The sequence below is a fragment of the Symphalangus syndactylus genome, chromosome 15 (genome assembly GCF_028878055.3).
Source record: "Symphalangus syndactylus isolate Jambi chromosome 15, NHGRI_mSymSyn1-v2.1_pri, whole genome shotgun sequence".
Taxonomy (NCBI): Eukaryota; Metazoa; Chordata; class Mammalia; order Primates; family Hylobatidae; genus Symphalangus; species Symphalangus syndactylus.
The window spans coordinates 46,140,328-46,163,015 of NC_072437.2; the positions used below are offsets into that span (position 1 = coordinate 46,140,328).

Sequence of the window (22,688 nt, forward strand, 5' to 3'; positions counted from 1 at the left end):
TTTGATTTGTGGAGCTCAGATGTAATTTTGTCCTTGTGTTTTGCTTAGTAAAAAAAGAGGAGTAATTTGTTCTTCCTGTAGTTTAGTGACTGTCTCTGAGGAGGTAGCACAAACCTATTTTCAGCGTGGTGGTAGTGTTTACCAAGGAAGAAGTGCGTGCATTGATACAAATCTTTGATCACTGCCATAAAAATATTAATAATTCAGTCTTTCAAACTTGACTCATTTTTATCACTTGGTCAGAAGTATTCATTTACATATATGTGTATATTTACATGACTGTATTATACTTACTTGTATGTATTTATATATATAGATTTATATTCTGGCTAAGTAATCAATCAGTTTTCTTTCATCCACTAATTTCTTCACTAATTTTGGAGAAGTTGCTTTTATTTAGTCATTGTATTGCATTTATTCTTTTATTGCTGCTATGCCATATAAGATGCTGATATTTAAGAATTTTAAATTTAAAAATAAAACTAATAAGTCAACTTTTAGTTGCAGTTTCTGTGACTCAGATTAAATATATTAAAATTAGAATCTCCATAGCCTGCATAAACTGTGGCTGTAAAATAAAAATTCCAAAATACCCAAAGAAATTCTATAATGAATGTTGTTTTAAAAGCCTATGCTAATGTGTGAGATTGTTGAACCACAGTTAAGTTTAAATTAAGATAAGTGTTATTTTGAAAGCTGCTGCATTGACAAACTTAATATAGTGTTCTTTATCCTTGAAGATATGGAAATCCTAAAGATTTTAATTGAATGCTTTATTTGGGAGACACAATAATGGTTAACAGAATGTCTGTGAGATGTAGATCACACCATTTTTTGGCATGACTTTCAAACATATTTTAGGAGAGCTTATCTTCCCATTTCTTATTGGATACAGTTTAAACTTCTTGGTCCTGTGCTTAAGGCCTTTGTATTAGTCCGTTTTTAGGCTGCTGATAAAGACAAACCCAAGACTGAGTAATTTCTAAAGAAAAAGAGTTTTAATGGACTCACAGTTCCGCGTGGCTGGGGAGGCCTCACAATCATGGCAGAAGGTGAAAGGCATGTCTCACATGGAGGCAGACAAAAGAGAATGAGAACCAAGTAAAAGGGGTTTCTCCTTAACAAACCATCAGGTTTCATGAGACTTACTCACTACCACAAGAACAGTATGGGGGAAACTGCCCCCATGATTCAATTATGCCTCACTGGGTCCTTCTCACTACATGTGGGAATTATGGGAGCTACAATTCAAGATGATATTTGGGTGGGGACACAGCCAAACCATATCATTCTTCTATAATATCTCCTTCCTCCTTTCTGATCTAATTTTTTATCTATCCTTACCTTGTATTGTGTGCTCTCTTTTACTTTGAGCACTGATATGTCCTTTGCTATTTCTTGCATGGAATGTTCCAGCCCTCCCTACTCTCCTTCTTCCTTACTTCTCTACATTCTCATTTCCCATCTCCCTTTCTTTCCACCCCATCCTCTTCTCACTCCTCTTTCTTCTGCCCTTTCCTCTGCCCGTCTCAGGGCCTTCATGCGGTCCTCTCCTGGAGTGACTGCTGCCTGCGCTTTAAGCCCAAAGCATCCTATTATCCTTCAGGTCCCTCAAATACCATTTCCTCAGAGCACCACCCCTGCCCCCCCACCAAAATCAATTCATTGTACTTTATCATTCTTTTTCATGATTAATTATACTTAATCATAATTTACAGTTTAATAATTATGTATGTATTTGTTGAATGTTTTTCCTACCCCACCTTATAGTTGAGTTGTTTTCTGAGTGCATGTGCTCAGTAGCTAGGCACCCTCAATAAATGTTTTATTAATGCTCAGTCAGTGATGGGTGATGTTATTTTTTTTGATGTTATTGTTAATATTGTCATTATTGTAAGTGTTGTCTGAGGGTTTTCTTTTGCAAGACATCAAGAGCTGTAGGATTCAGCTTGTCAAAATATGCTTCTGTCAGTCACATTGTGTGGTCTTAGGGTGGCATGCAGTACATACAGCTGCCTGTTTACCAGAATTATATAGTGAATCAGCTGGGATCTAGCAACTTCATTCCAGAGTTCAAGGCCTTGGTTATTTATCTCCTTGATTGTAGGAGTTCCCAAAAGTCGACGAGGAGAAATTTGGCAGTTCCTGGCTTTACAGTACCGACTCAGACACAGATTGCCTAATAAACAACAGCCTCCTGACATATCCTATAAGGAACTTTTGAAGCAGCTCACTGCTCAGCAGCATGCGATTCTCGTGGATTTAGGTATGTTTGTCACGTGGATTATAATTTACAAAAGTAAACAGCTGATCCTTCTGTTGAGTTTTTTTTGTTTTTGTTTGTTCTTGGTGCTGATAAAGAGCACCTGTTGGCATATGCAGAGCTGTTGACTTTGTCCTTTACTGAGGGCAAGTTGGCCTTATACCTGATTGATGATCCCATAAATGCCTGTGTATTAAATGAAGTTTTCACCCCAAAACTTTGCCTCTGCAAAGGGAGCCATCTTATATTTAAATTATTATAAAGGTTATATTATGGGGTGCTCTCAGTTACTGCATTTTGAACAACTGACTGTTTAGGGCAGATAGTTGTATCTTAATGCTGGTTTTGAAATAGAATAGGTTAAAAAATTTAACAAAGGTGTACTAGGTATTCCTGGACACATTGCTGAAAACAATCCTTTATATGTCACTTTAAAAAGCAACATGATAAATGGTTATGTTGGTGGAAATTATGACTATACACCTATAGGGTGAGTGAAACATTAGTTGCGCTGATAGTGTAGGAATGGGTACTCATGACCTGGCGGAGAATTTCCAGTGACAGAATCATAAAGCAGTTTTTTTTTTGAGATGGAGTCTCCCTCTGTCACCCAGGCTGGAGTGCAGTGGCGCGATCTCTGCTCACTGCAAGCTCCGCCTACCAGGTTCATGCCATTCTCTTGCCTCAGCCTCCTGAGTAGCTGGGACTACAGGCGCCCGCCACCATGCCCAGCTAATTTTTTTTTGTATTTTTGGTAGAGATGGGGTTTCACCGTGTTAGCCAGGATGTTCTCAATCTCCTGACCTTGTGATCCACCCGCCTCGGCCTCCCAAAATGCTGGGATTACAGGCATGAGCCACCAGGCCCGGCTAGCAGTCTTCTTAAATGCTGATTTTCAAATAACTTATGGAAATAAAAATGCTTTGATTTTTAAAAATTATATTGTCTCTAATTTTTCTCTAACATATTCTATTATTTAAAAATATCTACATTATTAGATTAAATATTATATATTGGCATTTTACCACTTTATTTGTACTCCTAAAAGTTGATATATGTCAGGTGGCCAGATATGTTATTTGGGCCCATCTGGGAAAATACACGATTACCTTATGTTTGGGGTCATCTAATATTAAGGCATATGAAAAATCACTAGCCAAACCCTAGTTTTTACCTCTGTTCCTTTTGAATGACAAATGGCTCTTGTTGGGAAAGGACCCAGCTCAGTTAATTATTTTTTTGAGTCCAGCAGGATTGAAAAGGGGATTTTACAGAGAAACTGAAAATGAGTTTTTGTGCTGATTGTGCCACTAATTGTGGTCTTAGACATATTACCTTCCTTCTGAGTGTCAATCCTCTCTACTAAGTGGAGACATTGAACAAGGCAATCCCTATGTTCCCAAGCAAATCTGTGGTTCTCTGACCATAAATTGATGATACAATCAGGGTTAGTCACGATGTCCTGTTAAAGAGAGAGAATGAGATCATATTACAGTCAGACAAAAATGGAGCTAGAATCAAGTTAATGGATAGAAAGTGTATTTATAGTTTTCCTTAGTAAAAATTTTAAGTGACAAAGTAAAACCATAATTTTAAAAATTGCTTATTTGGCTCTGCTTGTAGCCATCTGTGTTTCTTCAGCATGCCATTGTTATTTTCTCATATCTTCCTCTTACTGGTTCTGCAGAATTAATCTTATTGGTTCCTGGAAAAAAAATCACTTTTAAGCATATGCGGGAGAAAACATTTCAAAACCTGGCACTCTTGCAAGTTCTAACTGACATGAGTAATCATTTCACAAGGAAGCTAACATCTCCCTTCATTTTTGTGGCACTAGGAAAGTCCCATACCAATATAGACAGCTTTGATGTGAAGACGGATTTGTTTCTGTGTATAGAACTCTCCTTTTAGTGATGCAGGACTCACATTGCCAGCTCAAGTCCTAGAGGTATATTTTAGAATTTGAAATTGACTTGACCCTTTATTTTCCTTGATATTTTTAGATATTGAAAAAGAAAAGTGGTTTACATGGCTCGTGGAGGTATTTTAAGAGCAGAGAGCAAAAGATAGTTGAAAAAGCAGTTTCCTTCTGAATGACAGTCTGAATGTAAAGCCAAACAAACCCAAAAAGTCCCTCCAGTGTCATAAGAAAAGCAGAAATAAATCCGTTTATAGACTATGAAGATTTTCTTTTAAATAATATAATATTTCTTATAGACTTCTGGTTTCATTTAGAAGGTAGTCTTTATATGAATTAGAATTTGCCTTGCTTTATAGTCAGAATAAAATTTATATTCCATTTTCCTGGTATCTCTCGTCGGTACATCATTGGTTTGTAGATTTTTATTTTATTGTATTTTTTTTTTTTTTTTTGCTGGAAAGAAGTACTGGTTAACATAAAATGTTTCCTTCCATATCATATATGTGAAGATGGTATGGTAACCTGGCAGGGCTTGGGGTGAGAGAGAGAGACTCTTAGTTACATGGCGACTCCAAGCAACTCTAACTGGTTTGGGAAAGAGTGTCTGTTTATTCTTGGAGGTCACTGAATTGCAATTTCACTGTGGTCTCCAAGGCATGAGGACATTTCAAAAAACATTTTCCTTCTTTTCCTCTGCAGGAAGGACGTTTCCTACTCACCCTTACTTTTCAGTACAGCTTGGGCCAGGGCAGCTGTCACTGTTTAACCTCCTGAAAGCCTATTCTTTGCTGGACAAAGAAGTGGGATATTGTCAGGGGATCAGCTTTGTGGCTGGAGTCCTGCTTCTGCACATGAGTGAAGAGCAAGCCTTTGAAATGCTGAAATTCCTCATGTATGACCTCGGCTTCCGCAAGCAGTACAGACCTGACATGATGTCGCTGCAGGTGAGGCACTTACTTGTGCTTTCCGAGGAAGGTGTGAGACTATTACCAGAAATCTTGGGCCCTCTTCTCAATTATTACAGTTCAGATTTAAAGAAATGTAGAGCCATTGTCTTAGAACTTGGGTAAAGATTGGGGCATGTTTTAGTTCACTTAGTGTGGGATTTGCTATTTAGGTAAACTTCTAAGTGTATGAGACCCATAGGCAGGATACCTTTTCCATAAAATTCCTGAAGTGAATAAATAAGTAATTTAAGAAAGGTAGGTGATGAGGACCCAATCCTTTATGCCCTAAGTCTATGGGTTACATGGAGAAGGTATCAAGTCATCTTTACTCACTTTTCCTCAACTTCTCAGTTGAAAAGGCTCACAGATCTTTTCTTTACAATCTGAAAGTGTCTTTATCCCTTTACTTTTGAGTACACAAATAGCAGATACCATGTTATGGTTCTTTTTGAACTTATCATTGATATCTCCTCTCCTTTATCTTCATGTAAGCTAGGCCTTTACAGAAGAGAAAGTGTGAAAGCCAGTGGTGCCTTTTCAGTCTACTTGTGTGTGTGTGTGTGTGTGTGTGTGTCTCTGTGTGTGTGTGTATGTGTGTGATGGAGTCTCGCTTTGTTGCGCAGGCTGGAGTGCAGTGGCGTGATCTCGGCTCACTGCAATCTCCGCCTCCTGGGTTCAAGCCATTCTCCTGCCTCAGCCTCCCCAGTAGCTGGGATTACAGGCAGGTGCCACCATGCCTGGCTAATTTTTTTTGTATTTCTAGTAGAGATGGGCCATGTTGGCCAGGCTGGTCTTGAACTCCTGACCTCAGGTGATCCGCCCGCCTCAGCCTTCCAGAATGCTGGGATTACAGGCTTGAGCCACTGAGTCTGCTTTTTTTAGCAGGCTGTGAAGAAGCACCATTAAGATTTTCCAGGTATTTTGAGTGGGGTATTAACTGCCACTGCTGTCTTTAGCCTACCTCAGACTCCTTGTTTGCACATTTCTCTCCTAGTTTATCACTTCTCTAAGTGGGTTGGTTGCTAATAAGCAGTTTAAATTTTGTCTATAGATACTTATCTCAAACAGCCACTGCCTGGCAATTTAAAGCTTTCAGTGGTTAAAAATATAAAAGAAGACTTTAAAGAGGATTCTCAGGTTTTTCCTCCCTTGAAATGAGGTATGCATGACTCCCAGTTCATCATAATACTATGCTTTAAATAAGAAGTAATATTTTAAAGATGCTTTTAAAATATACTATTTTTTCTGGTTCCCAGAGATGAGTTTTTTGCCTTTAATATCTCAGTTGCCAATGTATAACAAAAGAATTGTGTTTTTACTCTGAGCATTATAGTAAATGATATTTTTTGAGAGTATGAATGGAGATGGAGTATTCCATTTTTCTTTACTTTCTGAAGGTAAAATTTTGACTGGGGAGATAGGGCTTTGCTATCAACATTAGGTTTTCTGATGTGAGTTCATATGATTTGATTCCTCATTGATGACTATTCATAGGTTTAACAAGTCAAATAACAACTGTGGCAAGTTTTATTTTGTATTCCTAAAGAGTTTACCTGCATCTTTTTTTCTTTTTTTTCTTTTTTTTTTTTTTTTGAGATGGAGTCTTGCTCTGTCACCCAGGCAGGAGTGCAGTGGCGTGATCTTGGCTCACTGCAACCTCCACCTCCCGGGTGCAAGTGATTCTCCTGCCTCAGCCTCTCGAGTAGCTGGGATTACAGGCATGCGCCACCACACCCTGCTAATTTTTTTGTATTTTTAGTAGAGATGGGGTTTCACTGTGTTGGGCAGGCTGGTCTCAAACTTCCGGACCTCAAGTGATCTACCTGCCTTGACCTCCCAAAGTGCTGGGATTACAGGCATGACCCACTGTGCCTGGTCACCTGCATCTTAATATCAGATAGGAATCAGATGGTCTTGTAAGGAATTCAATAATTCTGATTTTCAGAAACAACGGTTTGGTAGCTATTAGAATTTCAAAGATACACGGAAGTACCTGTGAGTAGGTGTTTGATCTGGGTCCACAGATAAAAAGATATAGCTATCAGTTTAAAAATACAATGATATTTCAACTGAAAAATTATTCATCAATTTGACATTACAAAAATTCATGTAAATTGGATGTATACATTCCTTTAATATGGCCTATAAGTACCAGGTAATATTTTATGTCTATAATTTTGAAAATGCAGATGTTTAAAAATCTCTGGTGACAGCATTGCTGTGGGCCACAGTATTGGGGACCTTATTCTAGGAGAATAGGTCCTCTTGCATTTTAAAGTGAGATATAACACTTCTGCAGTTTCTAGAGCCAGGAGGTACTGTTTTGGGTCTAGCCAATAGGATGTTTAGAAGTGTGCTTAAATGCCTCTTGCAGTGGTTTTGGACTCCACAGGATTTCTGATTTCTTGCTTCTCTCTTGGTGGCTTGGGTGCTCCAGGCTTCAGTTACCTTATCTGTCAAATGTGTAAAATCTTGCTTCAGTTACCTTATCTGTAAAATGTGGGGGTTGAGGTCTTTTTCAACTTTGAATACCTGTATCTCATCACATTGGTTTCTGCTGCTTTCCATGTTAAGCATAAAGACATTATATCTTTTCCTCTGAAGTTTTTGGTCTCTACTTTTTTTTCATCTTCTCTCCCCTACCCTTATCTCTCTCTATGCATCTTTCCTTCTCCAGTTCACCTCTTTAATCTGCAGGTTTGCCTTGGTATCTGTAAGGTGGAATTGGATTATTTGTTCTTAGCAAATAGAATTTTATCATTAAAGCTTTCTAGGAAGCGTGGCCGGGCGCGGTGGCTCACGCTTGTAATCCCAGCACTTTGGGAGGCCGAGGTGGGCGGATCACGAGGTCAGGAGATCGAGACCACGGTGAAACTCCGTCTCTACTAAAAATACAAAAAATTAGCCGAGCGTGGTGGCGGGCGCCTGTAGTCCCAGCTACTCGGAGAGGCTGAGGCAGGAGAATGGCGTGAACCCGGGAGGCGGAGCTTGCAGTGAGCCGAGATTGCGCCTCTGCACTCCAGCCTGGGTGACAGAGCAAGACTCTGTCTCAAAAAAAAAAAAAAAAAAAAAAGCTTTGTAGGAAGGCTGAATTGTGTTCTTATTTGCCCAAATATCCCTTGATGGAAGAAACTCTCTTAACCCCCATTTGAGTATGTGCGGCAGGATAGGTGGGAAATAAGGTTCTCTTAAAAAAATTAAATGTTGAAGTATTGCTTCTTTTTATAATCACAAGTGAACAAGAACAGTGTGCTTTTGATGACGTGCTTTCTTTTTATGCTGCTAATTAGACTTTTTTGATTTTTGTGCTTACCAAAATACTAATTCTTTTGTTGATAGATGCTCAGAATTTCTGGTTTCTACGATGTAAATGGTCTAAAGGAAATGTATGTTTTTTTTTCAACATGACTTTTTGAGATAATAATCTCGTTAAAAAAAAACTTTCTGTTTGACTCCAGCTAAGCTTCTTATTTTATAGCTATAACTTCCCGTGGCTCTTTAATTCCCTTTTATTTACAGTTTGTGTGGAAACGGAGTTTCTAAAGATATTTGTTGTGGATAAGGATTGAACAAACACTTTTTTGTATTTATGCATAGTTTTTGATTTTTTTCCAAAGGAGTCTGTTGATTTTTAGTTCTGTACTCTAGAAATAATTGTTGAATTCACAACATAATTGGTTATTTTTATGTATTGTCATAGAGTTAAGAGTGATGTTTTAATAGTTTCTTCTAGTGAAAGAAGTTCTGCTAGATTTAACAAAACATGTTATACATTTTTACACCAAAATTTCAAGCCAATATAACTGATCCGGGAACCATCACTTATCTCTTAACTGGGTGGATAAAAATTTAAATTAAAACACAATTCACAAGTTTGTTTGTTACTTACTACTGCTTCATCTTTAGTATCACAGATATGAGTTTAAAAGTTTCTGTATGCTGTCTTTATGATGTTTTCTGAAATGCCAGTAACCAACTCAGTAGCCAAATGAAATAATTTTTTCTTTTAGTTCTAGAAACATTCAGAAACAACTGCACTTTTTGCCTTAATCCTGTTAGTCATGAAAAATATGCTGCTGGAATAACTTGAATATTAGAAATAAATCTGAAGCTTCTGGCCCTGTAACATTCTAAGCTTTAATTCTATCCTAGCAGTGCAGATTGTCTGGAGAGCCAGAACTCTTTCATAAATCACATGCTGGTCTCAGTAAATAGACATAAGCTTCTGCACTGAACATGGTAGATTCTTTAGAACGGAGGCTTTTCTGGAATTAGTCTGAAAGTAGAAGGGATTTTCTATGAGGTTCCTGAGCCAGGACTGTTCTCATTAAATTCCAAAAGCGATGCCTCCCTACAGAAGAAAAAATTCCATTTCTATGTATATATGTGATACTCAAACACACGTGATAGAGAAACTTGCTCACTCTTCTTAGACAGACTTTCAGTGACTTGCTTTATGAATTCAGTTAAGTGAACTTGGATTTTAGTATCAACTTTAAAATCATAAAAATAAAGTAATACTACTTATGTATGTGAATTTGTTATTAAATATTAGAATAAAATTAAAATAAGTGTATTTGATGCACATGCAGATAAACGCATAATATTTTTTTTCTTCTCCAAATTAACTTTAGATTCAAATGTACCAGCTGTCCAGGCTCCTTCATGACTATCACAGAGATCTCTACAATCACCTTGAAGAAAATGAAATCAGCCCCAGTCTTTATGCTGCCCCCTGGTTCCTCACATTGTTTGCCTCTCAATTTTCATTAGGATTTGTAGCCAGAGTTTTTGGTAAGAGATGCCTGTAATTAAATGGAACAGTATTATTTATTCCAAGGACTATACTTCTACTTCTGGCCATATGATGCCCCTATTGTTTTATCATGTGTTACACAGAATAGCAAATTGCTAATGGAATTTAATAAATGTGCCTGGCTGTATTCTGACAGTAACTTAAAACCATATTTGTCTTACATAAAATTGAAATTAAAAGGGAAAGAGGAATTGGGCTCCTGTATTTGAGTCAGCTGTAATGGAGCTGTTATTTTCATTTGTGCCTAAAAATCAGAGAGTATACTCCTAAAATCTGGACTAGGGACAGACTCTGTATAATTTTCCAGATTTTTATATACATGTTTCTTTTTTTTTTTTTGAGACGGAGTCTCGCTCTGTCACCCAGGCTGGAGTGCAGTGGCGTGGTCTCGGCTCACTGCAAGCTCTGCCTCCTGGGTTCACGCCATTCTCCTGCCTCAGCCTCCCGCGTAGCTGGGACCACAGGCGTCCACCACCACGCCTGGCTTATTTTTTGTATTTTTAGTAGAGACGGGGTTTCACCATGTTAGCCAGGATGGTCTCAATCTCCTGACCTCGTGATCCGCCTGCCTCAGCCTCCCAAAGTGCTGGGATTACAGGCGTGAGCCACCATACGTGTTTCTACCCCCATTGTCTTCTTCATCTTGCATTCAAAACACAGAGAAATATGTTCTTAACTGTATCAATGTTGTTTCTAATGGCATTTCTTCATCTGACTTTTTGTTCACAGAATAACTTTACTTCCTGTTTCATTGCTCATGTGACTCTTCTTTCATGCCAATGCAGTGCTGGGGGACGGGACAGTCTCTAAGACTGGTGGCTCAGGGAAAACACTAAGTACAGTCAGTAGAACCCAGGGCAAGTTACTGAGTAACTGCCTTGCTCTAATCACAGTGTTTGGCATTGGGAATAAAAAGAGAGTGTAACATGGTTTATGTCCCCTTTGGAGGCCCTTAAATCTATTCACAAGTCTTTATACTTGTCTAAGTCTGTTATTTAAAAAGCAAAAATTAAAACAACAACCACCACCACCAACTCTTCATCAGAGGTTTGTTCTAATGATGTTGTTTAGGACCTCAGTAGCCTTAGAAAGGGCTCCCTTAATTTTTATGTGCTGATCATCTATTTAGTAGACATGGGCAAAGCAGTCAGTATTCACTCACAACTGCACTTCTGTTAAATGGAGCTTTTTGTCGAATTGTATTGGTGCCATTGTAGATCATTGCCAGTGTTTGAAAAAATGAAACAGCATACGATGAAGATATTAGGGAATATTACAAATACTAAGGAAATATGTTGTTTGGAGAAATTTGTTTTGAGGATATATGTTATATATATATATATATATATATATATATATATATATATATATATATATACCAGATTACAACATATGATATTTTTCTTATTGAGGGCTGTGGTTTAAAAGTTAAACACCGCATTAGTGTTACTACAATTTATAAAATGCAGCAAAAGAGTAAAGTTAAAATGCACTGAATCAAATGTTCATCAGATTTTTCTTGTTTATTGAATATACACTATTGCTTTTCTACAGTGACATTTTCTCTGGAGCTTGGGTTCCTGTTAATGGGTCTTCTATAAATCCTTTTGTTTGTATATGTTTTTCTTCCCAGAGAATAGTCTATCATATCAAAATGATGTTTCAGGGCACCTCTCTTTGACTTACCCTTGGAAGCTTGATATCAAGAGTTCAAGAAACAAATGTCCTCAGTATCAGTTTTTTGTTTTGAGAATACAAATGATGCTGTTGGCTATACAATAGCTGTTCAACTCTCTTCTTTGAATTTGTAAAAGAATAGAGACTGGCAGGAAATGGAAAGATGCATGAGCAAGAAGAATTACTATGTTTGAAATAATGATTCTATGATTCCCTCTTCATTAAAGACCCCCTGTTGTATATTATTGATTAAAGAATGACATAGATTGAGAGAAACTTTCATAAAAAAGTACTAAGTACTTGATACTTTTATTTATTTCTTTTTTTATTTTTCTGAGACTGAGTCTTGCTCTATTGCCTAGGCCGGAGTGCAGGGCACAATATCAGTTCACTGCAACCTGTACCTCCTGGGTTCAAGCGATTCTCCTGCCTCAGCCTCCCGAGTAGCTAAGACTACAGGCGTGTGCCACCACACTTGGCTAATTTTTGTATTTTTCGTAGAGATGGGGTTTCACCATGTTGACCAGGCTGGTCTCGAACTCCTAGCCTCAAGCCATCCACCTGTCTCAGCCTCCCAAATTGCTGGGTTTACAGATGTGAGCCAACATGCCCGGCCTAGTACTTGATACTTTTCGAAAGTATTGCATGTTTGTGTTTGTAGGAAAGCAGGCCATAGAGTTAGGGTAGCTCTTATATTTCTCTCCTGATTGAGGTTGTATGTTTTTCATTTGTTTTAATTTTTCTTTTAAAGTGTTTTTTTTTTAATTTCTTGATGTGGTATAGATTTAATTACATAGCTGGTTCATTTACTTTTTATTATGGTAATGAGAGTTTGAATAGTACTCATTGGTTATGTTAATTTGTTTTTGTATTCTTGTTGTGAAGAAAAATCTAAATATCAGTTGAATAACTGTCCTTGAGGTTTACCTAGTCTCCATTAAATTTGGCATTAAAAATTACAAATAGTTCAGGGACAGATATATACTTTGTCCTTTTTTACCCTGGCTTTATCTGAGATTCTTAAGAGGAATATTAAAACATCTGCTTATATGTTTAGTTATATTGCTTTTTTTAAAAAAAGCTAGATGCTTTTGACCAGTTTTCTTTTGCAAAATACATTAAACTAACAAAAACCTTTAGCACAAATAGCATGCTTTTTACAAGAGTGGATGCATAATTTTGATCATGAAAATTATATCTCTTCTTTTAGATATTATTTTTCTTCAGGGAACTGAAGTTATATTCAAGGTTGCACTCAGCCTACTGAGCAGCCAAGAGACGCTTATAATGGAATGTGAGAGCTTCGAAAATATTGTTGAGTTTCTTAAAAACACGCTACCTGATATGAATACCTCTGAAATGGAAAAAATTATTACCCAGGTATGATTTAAATGCTAATAGTATTATATAGCAGTTTTCTCTACTGAATATGTATTAAATGCTTTAGCATAAAAATGTGGCTTTGCTTGACAGGTATTTTCATCAGATACATTTTATTTAGAAAGGGGACTATTGTGAAATTTCTACACTGTGACTGTCTATCTGGCTATGCATAGAAAATGCATAGTGCTACGTAATGAGTTTTTCAGGAATCCTTTCAATTTAAACCAATGCTAAAACTGAAGATAGAACTGACAGAGTCAGGAAGGCCTGAGAATAAAATCAGATCCTCTTGCCTTTGTTATATTGTTAATTATTTTGTAAAATACACTAAGAGGACACATGGCAAGAGTACAGGCTTTGGAATTAGAAGGTATTGGGTTTGCATCTACTTCTGGCTCTTTAACTGGTTGTTTGGCTTGCACACATCAGCCTAATCATCCAAACTCTAGTTGTCCAGAATGGGACAGTATTGGACAAGTTCTAGAATGGGATGATACTGATCTGAGAGGTTTTATGAAGCTTCAGTGAGGAGACTTGGTGTATCAGTCTTTGTCCCTACAGGAAACATTCTCCCTCTGATGATTCAAATGAAGGAACATCTATAAAGGTGTGGGTAGGCCTAAGGGAATCCAACACAGATGTCCAGGTGCCAAGGAACTAGTAACATAGGGAAACTGTTCAAACCCCTGCTGCAGAGGGGCTAAGTGGAGGATATAATAGTGTTACTAGGCCCAGGGAAAACTGGAACCGTGGAGGAGGGTTCTGTGCTGGTTGTTGTGGTCTTGTTGAACTAGGCAGAGAAGGATCAGCGAAGAAATACCCAACCCTTTTCTCCTGCCCCTTCTGATCTTGTGCTGGCATCTTCTATTTGCCAAACTGAACCAGAAGCCAGCCAGAAAGTAAGTGTGGGGAATTGTCTGCCTGCCAGGGTACAATAGAATGGTTGAGGGCAGAGAATTGATCTGAGAAGGAAATTGAGAGTAATCTGCACACCGTATGTGTAGTCCTTGACTCTTCATAGGGACCAGGTGAGTGGTAGCTATATATTGCTGCTGTTCAGATGCAGTGGACAAGCTTAAGAGCAGATTGATAGATTTGACAATTATGCTTTATGAGCATTGATAAAGCTTACCACTTTCCTGAAGGCACTTTTGATGGCAGAAAGATGATAGGGTTTAGAGAAAGGGAGTTTGGAACCTTGTTCTGGTGCCCAGCCATTTACTAGCTGTGTATCTATGGGCAAGTTACAACTTCGCTGAGTCTCAACCTCTTCCTCTACAAAATGGGAATAACAAAAGTAGATTCTATTATAGTTTTGTATTATTTTAGGAGAAATATAACCAATATGTTAAAGTATTTTGTACCCTGTAATTCATACTATAATATGAACTCTTATTATATTAATACATATGAAATTTTATTTCCATTACATGGAATCTAAATCACAAATATATATAAATAGTTCGTATTTGTTAAAATGCTCTGTGAGCTGAAAAGTATAGCTTTTATTTATATATTCACTTGCTTATAAATTTTTCAGAAATATCTTTCTTGACTGGAATCAGATATTATGCTTTCAGAGATTTGAAATCAGATATCACCTCCCTTCTAAAATTAATGAGGAAATTGCCTGGCTTTACAGATTACTATTAGGATTAATGAGTAGAATTTATAGGCAGGTAAATTTTAACTTGATATTGGAGAGAATTTCCTAACAATTAGAGTTGATTACTGTGGAATGAAATGCTGATATTAAGGGAGACTTTGATGAACTTTATGGACACTGGAAAAAAATGCAAATAATGCAGAAACTCACAAAGAAGAAAACAAAAGTAACTATAAATCTCAACATCTAGAGATAACCTTTGAAACTTTGTATTACACGTTTATTTGCTTATATATACATATAAAAATGTATAAAGTTGCACATAAATGAAATCATACTATATATACTATTGTGGAACCTGATTTATAATTAAAAATATAGAGTATTAGATTTTTTCCAGTAACTATAGATCCATATTATCATTTTTAATGGTTGTGTAATAATCCATTGTATCTATACCCACTAAGTAAGGAAAAGATGATGGTTATTTGAGGATAAACAGATAGTCTAGAAATTCTCTTATTGAAGTTCGAATGATTGAGTATCTCTAGTAGTAAATAGTAGAGTAAGTCAGGTTTTTTGTGGTTACTTTTCTCTTCTCAGTGTTAGTATAGACACCATTGCTTGAATAGCAGCTGTTGTCTCTCTTTCCCCCAGGAAGTTTGGAGTAACTGTCCTCTAGCTTCAAAGCAAATGACCTTCCTATTTAGTGGTGATATGGGAGAGCAGTAGCAGCCCTAATTAAACTTTATAGCCCTGGACAGTGCTCACAGTGTGCAATTTTGAGGATTCTCTGTGCGGTACAATACGTAAATGACTCTTAAGAGGCTTACAGGGAATAGCAAATGGATGAAAAATTTTATTAAGATCTTTCTACTCCATTGGCAAATAAATTAGAAATGCTTTTGGTTGCTTTATTACAGTAATACCCTATGCAATTTTGCTTACTGATCAGCAGAGATTATCTCTAACATAATAATTACTCAATAACTAATGTTGTTTATCTAGTATACTACATTTTGGGAGACAGTTACTAGATGATGAATATCTTGGCTGCAAAATACACTTGGACATTAACTTATTCTAGTGACTTGGCTTCATGAGAATGTTTCAATTGCATAGAAATAATCTGTCCTGTTTTTAAAGAAAAAGTTTCTTCTTTCACAGAAAGAGCTATCTGTTTTTATGTTGACAGTGTAAGCTATATCTAATTTATTCTTGTATTGACAGTTACACTTTTTTTCCTTTTTTATGCTTTAATGTTCTTCATTAATAAGTATTTGGAAATACACATGAAATATACCAAGATACACAGGCTGTATCTTGTTATACATACCAAAGGCCAGACTAACCCATGACACTTTGATGGCAGGTTTTTGAGATGGATATTTCTAAGCAGTTGCATGCCTATGAGGTGGAATATCATGTGCTACAGGATGAGCTTCAGGAATCTTCATATTCCTGTGAGGATAGTGAACCTTTGGAGAAGCTGGAGAGGGCCAATAGCCAACTGAAAAGACAAAACATGGACCTCCTAGAAAAATTACAGGTAAAGAAATAAAGATTTGAACAAAGAAGTGCTTTAATGTCTCCTGTATGCACAGAACTCCCTCAGGAATGGAAGGGGTATGTGTGTGGAATGAACCATTGCTAACCAAGAGCCCATGTATCAGACTGCCGAAGTGCTCTGGGGCTACAAATGACATGTTAAATTAAACATTACTTGGAAAAAATGCACCCTCACAAAATAGCTAAATGGCAGTTCAAAGTGGAATCTGCTTAAATACCTGCTGCATGTTACAGATATTTGGTTAAGTTAAAGGGAGGAGGAATTGAATGTAGGAAATTGATGAAGTTGTGAAGGACCTGGGCTTGAGCTGGAATCTGGAAGGTTGTTGGAAGAAATGAGTGAGGAGGGTCTTTAAGTCAGGCTGGGTAGGAGGGTAGCATCAACAAGGAGGACATGGCAGAGCAGCAGAGTTAGCCTGGTGTCAATTTAAGATAGATGTTGGGGAGAGGTAGGGTAAATATGATAGAGGCAGAATTGTAAGTGACTTTCAGTGTCAAGCCAAAGAACATGGCTTTAATCCTGTCAAGAGGGAAATCTCAAAGTTTTTGGGCCATACTATAGAAAGATCAATCTGGGAACCTTGACGAGGACAGACTGAGATGGGAGAGAACGTAAAGAGGCCTGCTAGAAGTCACTTGTGAAAATCTGTTGTGGATGATGAGAGTTGTCTAGACTAAAATGGAAATTGAAAGAGAGGGAGACATGTCTAGGTAAATTGAATTACATGCAAATATTACATGTAATATTAATACATCATTCCTGCCATCAGGGAGTTCACAATTATTTGAGAATATAAAATACTATGTATCTGTCTTTAAGCGCACACTTATACACGCAATAAGAAATTTATTATAAAGTCATATTCTGTATTTGCAACTTGTATGATGAGTGCTATGTAGCCATGCCCTGAGGGGAGGGGCTTAAGAGTGATCACGGGAGGGAGGCTAGCAGGTGACCCTTCTGAAGCCTTCATAGGAGATGACTTCAGGGGAGTTTCAGTGCCTAATGGCTCTTTGGTTTCCACTTACTCGTCCTCTCCATTTCCCCAACACTGCACCTGGCTACAAACTGGAAAACACTAAAACTCTGCTCCTATATGGTGAGTTCCCTGTGAAGACCAGTCAGGAGGGACAGGTTAGAAATGAGGGATCTCTCAAGTAGTTGCTTCCCAGGATTGGGAACACTAAACTTCCTTCGCTTTGTCTTACATTGGCTCTGGCTCATAGAAGATTTAAATCTTTTTTCTACTCAAAAAAGGGCAACATAGTCTATTTTCAAAAAGAAAAATAAATGGTTAGTATATTGTCCATTTTTAGTTGGATATTTCAATGGCGATTAATTGAGTATTTGCCCTTATTAGGGAAGGTGGGTTTGTATCTGTTTTATAATGATTCTTCTGAACTGTTGTAGACTTTTTCACTGACAGTTCAGTGTAGTCATCATCAGTTACTTGGCCACCCCTCACATCTATAAAAACTGATGAAAGCTCAAGTGTATGTTTAGAGAATGCTGTATTTCAGTCAGAGAAGGAAAATCTCTTTTAGCACTGGAAGATAGTGTCAGGAATCTCCTGTTTCTCCTTCAGCCAGGCCAGATCCCACTCACTCAGGGGAACACCAGTGGGTGTAGAATAAGGATTCCTACTGTTGGTGAGGGGAGTGATTTAGTATTGAATTATTAGTGTATTCAGTGAGAGGAGATGAATCATGGTAGTTCCATAGTTACATCTTTGTGAAACCTAATAAATCATCGTTTCCTGTAGGTTTTCAGAGTATTTGCTTCACATAATTTATTAAGTAATTTGAAGTAATTGGTTAATATGTGTAAGGACTGGCTCCCACTATAATGAATCATGACTTTAGCAAGACATTTGATTCCAAATCAAATTTTTGATTTGGAGGATTTTTTTTCCCCCAAACAGGTAGCTCATACTAAAATCCAGGCCTTGGAATCAAACCTGGAAAATCTTTTGACGAGAGAGACCAAAATGAAGTCTTTAATCCGGACCCTGGAACAAGAAAAAATGGCTTATCAAAAGACAGTGGAGCAACTCCGGAAGCTGCTGCCCGCGGATGCTCTAGCCAATTGTGAACTGTTGCTGAGAGACCTAAACTGCAACCCTAACAACAAAGCCAAGATAGGAAATAAGCCATAATTGAAGAGGCGTGGCCTCAGCAGAAAGTGCTCCTTAGAATACTACAGAGAGGAAGAGCCTGCATGCCGCTGGCCCAAGGCTGGACCCTGAAGCTGATGGAACCACCTAATACTGGTGCTGAGCCCCTAGTCACAGCAGGTGGACCTCGTGCTCATGAGAGCATGCCAATCCTAAGCCATTGGACATATGTAGACTGGTTTTTGTTGTTGCTATGTACATATAAATATATATATAAAATGAACATAGTTCATGCTTTCAGATAAAATGAGTAGATGTATATTTAGATTAATTTTTTTAGTCAGAACTTCATGAAATCCACACCAAAGGAAAGGTAAACTGAAATTTCCCTTGGACGTATGTGAAGTCTTTTTGTCTTTATAGTGAAACAAAGCCAGAGCATCTTTGTATATTGCAATATACTTGAAAAAAATGAATGTATTTTTTTCTCCAAAGAACAGCATGTTTCACTCAATGGTGAAAAGGTGGAAACATTTATGTAACTTTATGTTTATCTGTCTTAATATCTACTGACCTTGTCTACATAAGGAAAATGACTGATTACTAGTCATGCTCCTGTGAGTTTTTTGGGAAGGTAGGGGCATTTCTCCCTGCCTGCTTTGTGCCAACTAGCATGTTGCATCTACATGCATTGTGAGTCTGGTTAGGCATTACTGTAAACATACATAAAGAGAAAGTAGGACATTGTGGCTGGGTCTACGCAGCTCAAGGTAAAGGAGAATGTCGCTAATTTTTTAGCAAACTAGACCAGCGTTATTACTCAAACTAAAAATATCACACCTGAAAAATTTAATTTAGGACCTAAAATGTCTAGATTAGCTTTCTGCCTTTTTATTTAAATAACTCATTCAGTTGTGAATGAATTCCTCTTTATTTGGTGCCACAGTCACCAGATGACAAGGATTTGCCATTTTCCCACCAAATTGTGAGTGCTCGTAATTTAGGTCTCTCTGCCTTAAATTCAGTATAAGGAAATGTGATTATGATTGATTTTTTTCCAAAGATGACAAGCTGTGTTGAAATACATTTTTTTCTTTTGACCAGTTGACAGAATCTAATAAGCTTTAATAATCTCCCCCTTTTATGTGAAAAGTTTTGAGAACTGTGAAATGTTTAGGAACAAACTGTTGAAATCCATTGGAATGAAAAAAGAAGGTGGTACCAGTGGTACCAGCTCAACTAAAACCTGCAGGTCTGCATTTCAACTCTTCACTTCCTCAGCCTACGAACAGCTTATGAGAGGACATTCACGCATGTTGGGTATAGGCAAGGAAAGTAATTTTTAAAGTACATTTGCAGTTCTCTTTTTCAGAGGTGATTCGATGATAGTGCCTCTGAAAGTTGATGCAGCATTTTTGCCTTTCCAAAAAGTATTTATCGTCACTGCTTTTTGCAGTACTTGTATTTTCACAGATGGATTATCTGGGGTAATTTTCTTCAAAGGGAGTTTGTTATACACAGTGAAAATTTATTATAGAGTAGAATAGTAAAGCTCTAGGGGTTTCAGGAAGCTTTGATGAACAGATAACAAACATCTGAAACCCCCTCTACACTGTTACCCAGTGTGTATATAATGACTTGTTATAGCTCAGTGTGCCCTTGAATCCAGACAGTTTCTTAAAAGACAATAAAATCTTATTAGTAAAGTTAATGTAACTTCTAAGTTCTAGAAAATACTGATTCTGTCTGCCCCATTCAATTGGGGGCTACTAATTGATTTGTTGCTTGGATTTCCTGAGAATTTCTCTATTTGTAGGAGGCTTTTTTTCTTTTTACTGTCTGTTGATGAAAATTACTTTATGGGTGTGATGCACAGATGGTAGTCAAGGAATCTGTTGGGAAAGTTTGGGAAGAAACCTTTTCTGTTATTCAGTTTAAAGTAAACTTTATCTTGGGTGTTTAGAATCAACATTAAGAATTATATTATGGTGTTCAGAGATTAAGCTGACTTGGATACAATATTTTCTTTTGAAAATGAATTTTCTTTTTCATTTGTGATTTTTAAAAAATGTTGCACCAGTTATGCTTCATGCGTTGTTACATCTTCATCAGGTTAATGTAATGTCTAGTTCCTTTGCAATAAATATATTGCTGCAGCTTTCTTGACATATACTGTTACTTTTCGGGAGAGAAGAAGCTCTTGGTTAGAGTCTTTTACTGCAGGGGTCCCTGGGTACCTGTCTATGGCCTGCTATGAACCAGGCTGCACAGCAGTGGTGGGTATGCGAGCAAGCATGACTGCCTGAGCTCTGACTCTTGTCAGATCAGTCACGGCATTAGATTCTCATAGGAGCGCAAACCCTATTGTGAACTGTGCATGCAGGAGATCTATGTTGTGTGTTCCTTAAGCGAATCGAATGCCTGATCATCTGTCACTGTCTCCCAGAGGGGATCGTCTAGTTGCAGGAAAACAAGGTCAGGGTTCCCACTAATTCTACATTATGGTGAGTATATAATAATAATATGGTGAGGATATAATAATAATAATAGAAATACAGTGCACAATAAATGTGCTTGAATCATTGAATCATCCTGAAACCATCTCCTGCCACCAGTCTGTAGAAAAATTGTCTTCTGTGAAACCAGTCCCTGGTGTCAAGAAGGTTGAGGACCGCAGCTTTATAAGATCTGCATGGCAAAACCCCATCTCTAGTGAAAATACAAAAATTAGCCAGGCGTGGTGGTGTGCATCTGTAATCTCAGCTGCTCAGGAGAGTAGGAGAGGCATATATTGTTACTTATAGGAGGCTGGAGAATAGTTTGAACCTGGGAGGCAGAGCTTGCAGTGAGCCATCGCGCCACTGCACTCTAGCCTGGGCCACAGAGTGAGACTGCCAAAAACAAACAAACAAACAAAAAAAGATCTGCATGGTTTGGATTGTACCTACTTAAAATTGCTACACAAATAATTCTTCCTAATAGAATCTGAGACAACAATGATAATTTAAGAGACATTTATGTAAGGACATTGTTACCAGTTTTCAACTTACTTTCTCAATGGAGACTTTTGAAAGAAAAATATAGGCAACCACATTGACAGATTTGCATTCTACCCTTTTATTTTCCAGGCCCCCTCATAGATAGCAAGGGAGAGAGAGCCACAAGAAAATACAAACTTTTTCAATTGGACACAGATAATTAAGAATTAAGGACATTTACTGGTGGATGTGATATGAATGTTTTTATGTAAAATATATATTTCTTGGAGTATTCTCATGTATATTTGTAATCCAATAAAAATACACTGTATCTTCTTGCTAACTTTTGGACTAACACTTTTAACTATTTTTCACTTAATGTAGTAGTTAAGCATTTTGAGAAGGAGGCACTGTAGGCTTATTAGTACAGTCTCTTAATATCCATGTTGACTTTTACCCATTTTGTCACTATTTCACCAATTCTTTTTTCACAGTACCAGATTAGGAGTAAGAAATCTACCATCTGATGGCATGAAGTATTTAGTCCTTCTACCATGATGTGACACTCTCATTATATTACTCATTTGCTGTGATATAATGAGAAAAGCACTGGATTTAGGGTGAGAAGTTTTACATCTGTGTCCTGGTTCTACCACTTTTATTTACTCATTCAACTAATAGTTTTTGTGAGACTATTCTAGGCTAGCTGCCTGAAATTCAGGGGTGGAGAAGATCCAGTCCTTGTCCTCAAGGAGTTTGCATAGCCAAACAAGACAAAGCAAAAATAACAAATCTGGAGGCATCACATTACCTGACTTCAAACATACCACAAGGCTACAGTCACCAAAACAGCATGGTACTGGTATAAAAATAGGCACATAGACAGTGGAACAGAATAGAGAACCCAGAAATAAAGCCAAATACACCAACAGATCTTCCGTAAAGCAAACAAAAACATAAAGTGGGAAAAGGACACCCATTCAACAAATGGTGCTGGGATAACTGGCAAGCCACATAGAAAAGGATGAACCTCATCTCTCAACTTTTACAAAAATCAAGATTTAAATCTAAGACCTGAAATCATAAAAATTCTAGAAGATAACATTAGAAAAACTCTTCTAGACATTGGCTTAGGCAAAGACTTCATGACCAGAAACCCAAAAGCAAATGCAACAAAAACAAAGATAAATAGATGGAAATTAATTAAACTAAAAAGCTTCTGCACAGCAAAAGAAATAATCAGCAGAGTAAACAGACAACCCACAGAGTGAGAGAGAACGTTCACAATCTATACATCGGACAAAGGACTAGTATCCAGAATCTACAAGGAACTCAAACAAATCAGCAAGAAAAAAACAATCACATCAAAAAGTAGGCTAAGGACATGAATAGACAATTCTCAGAAGAAGATACA

General features: G+C 37.4%; 1 protein-coding gene across 6 annotated transcripts in view; it reads left to right on the top strand.

Moving 5' to 3' along the window:
• TBC1D4 (TBC1 domain family member 4) overlaps window positions 1-20,452 on the top strand; it is a 198,055-nt gene extending 177,603 nt beyond the window's left edge. For all 6 annotated transcript variants that reach the window (XM_055244043.2, XM_055244042.2, XM_055244039.2 and 3 more), the window contains 6 exons: window positions 2,108-2,266; window positions 4,884-5,128; window positions 9,766-9,925; window positions 12,835-13,004; window positions 15,986-16,162; window positions 18,105-20,452. In XM_055244043.2, coding sequence (XP_055100018.1) covers window positions 2,108-2,266; window positions 4,884-5,128; window positions 9,766-9,925; window positions 12,835-13,004; window positions 15,986-16,162; window positions 18,105-18,338 — 1,145 coding nt within the window. In that variant the 3' untranslated portion in view covers window positions 18,339-20,452. The remainder of the gene's footprint in view (window positions 1-2,107; window positions 2,267-4,883; window positions 5,129-9,765; window positions 9,926-12,834; window positions 13,005-15,985; window positions 16,163-18,104) is intronic.
• The last annotated feature ends 2,236 nt before the right edge of the window (window positions 20,453-22,688 follow it).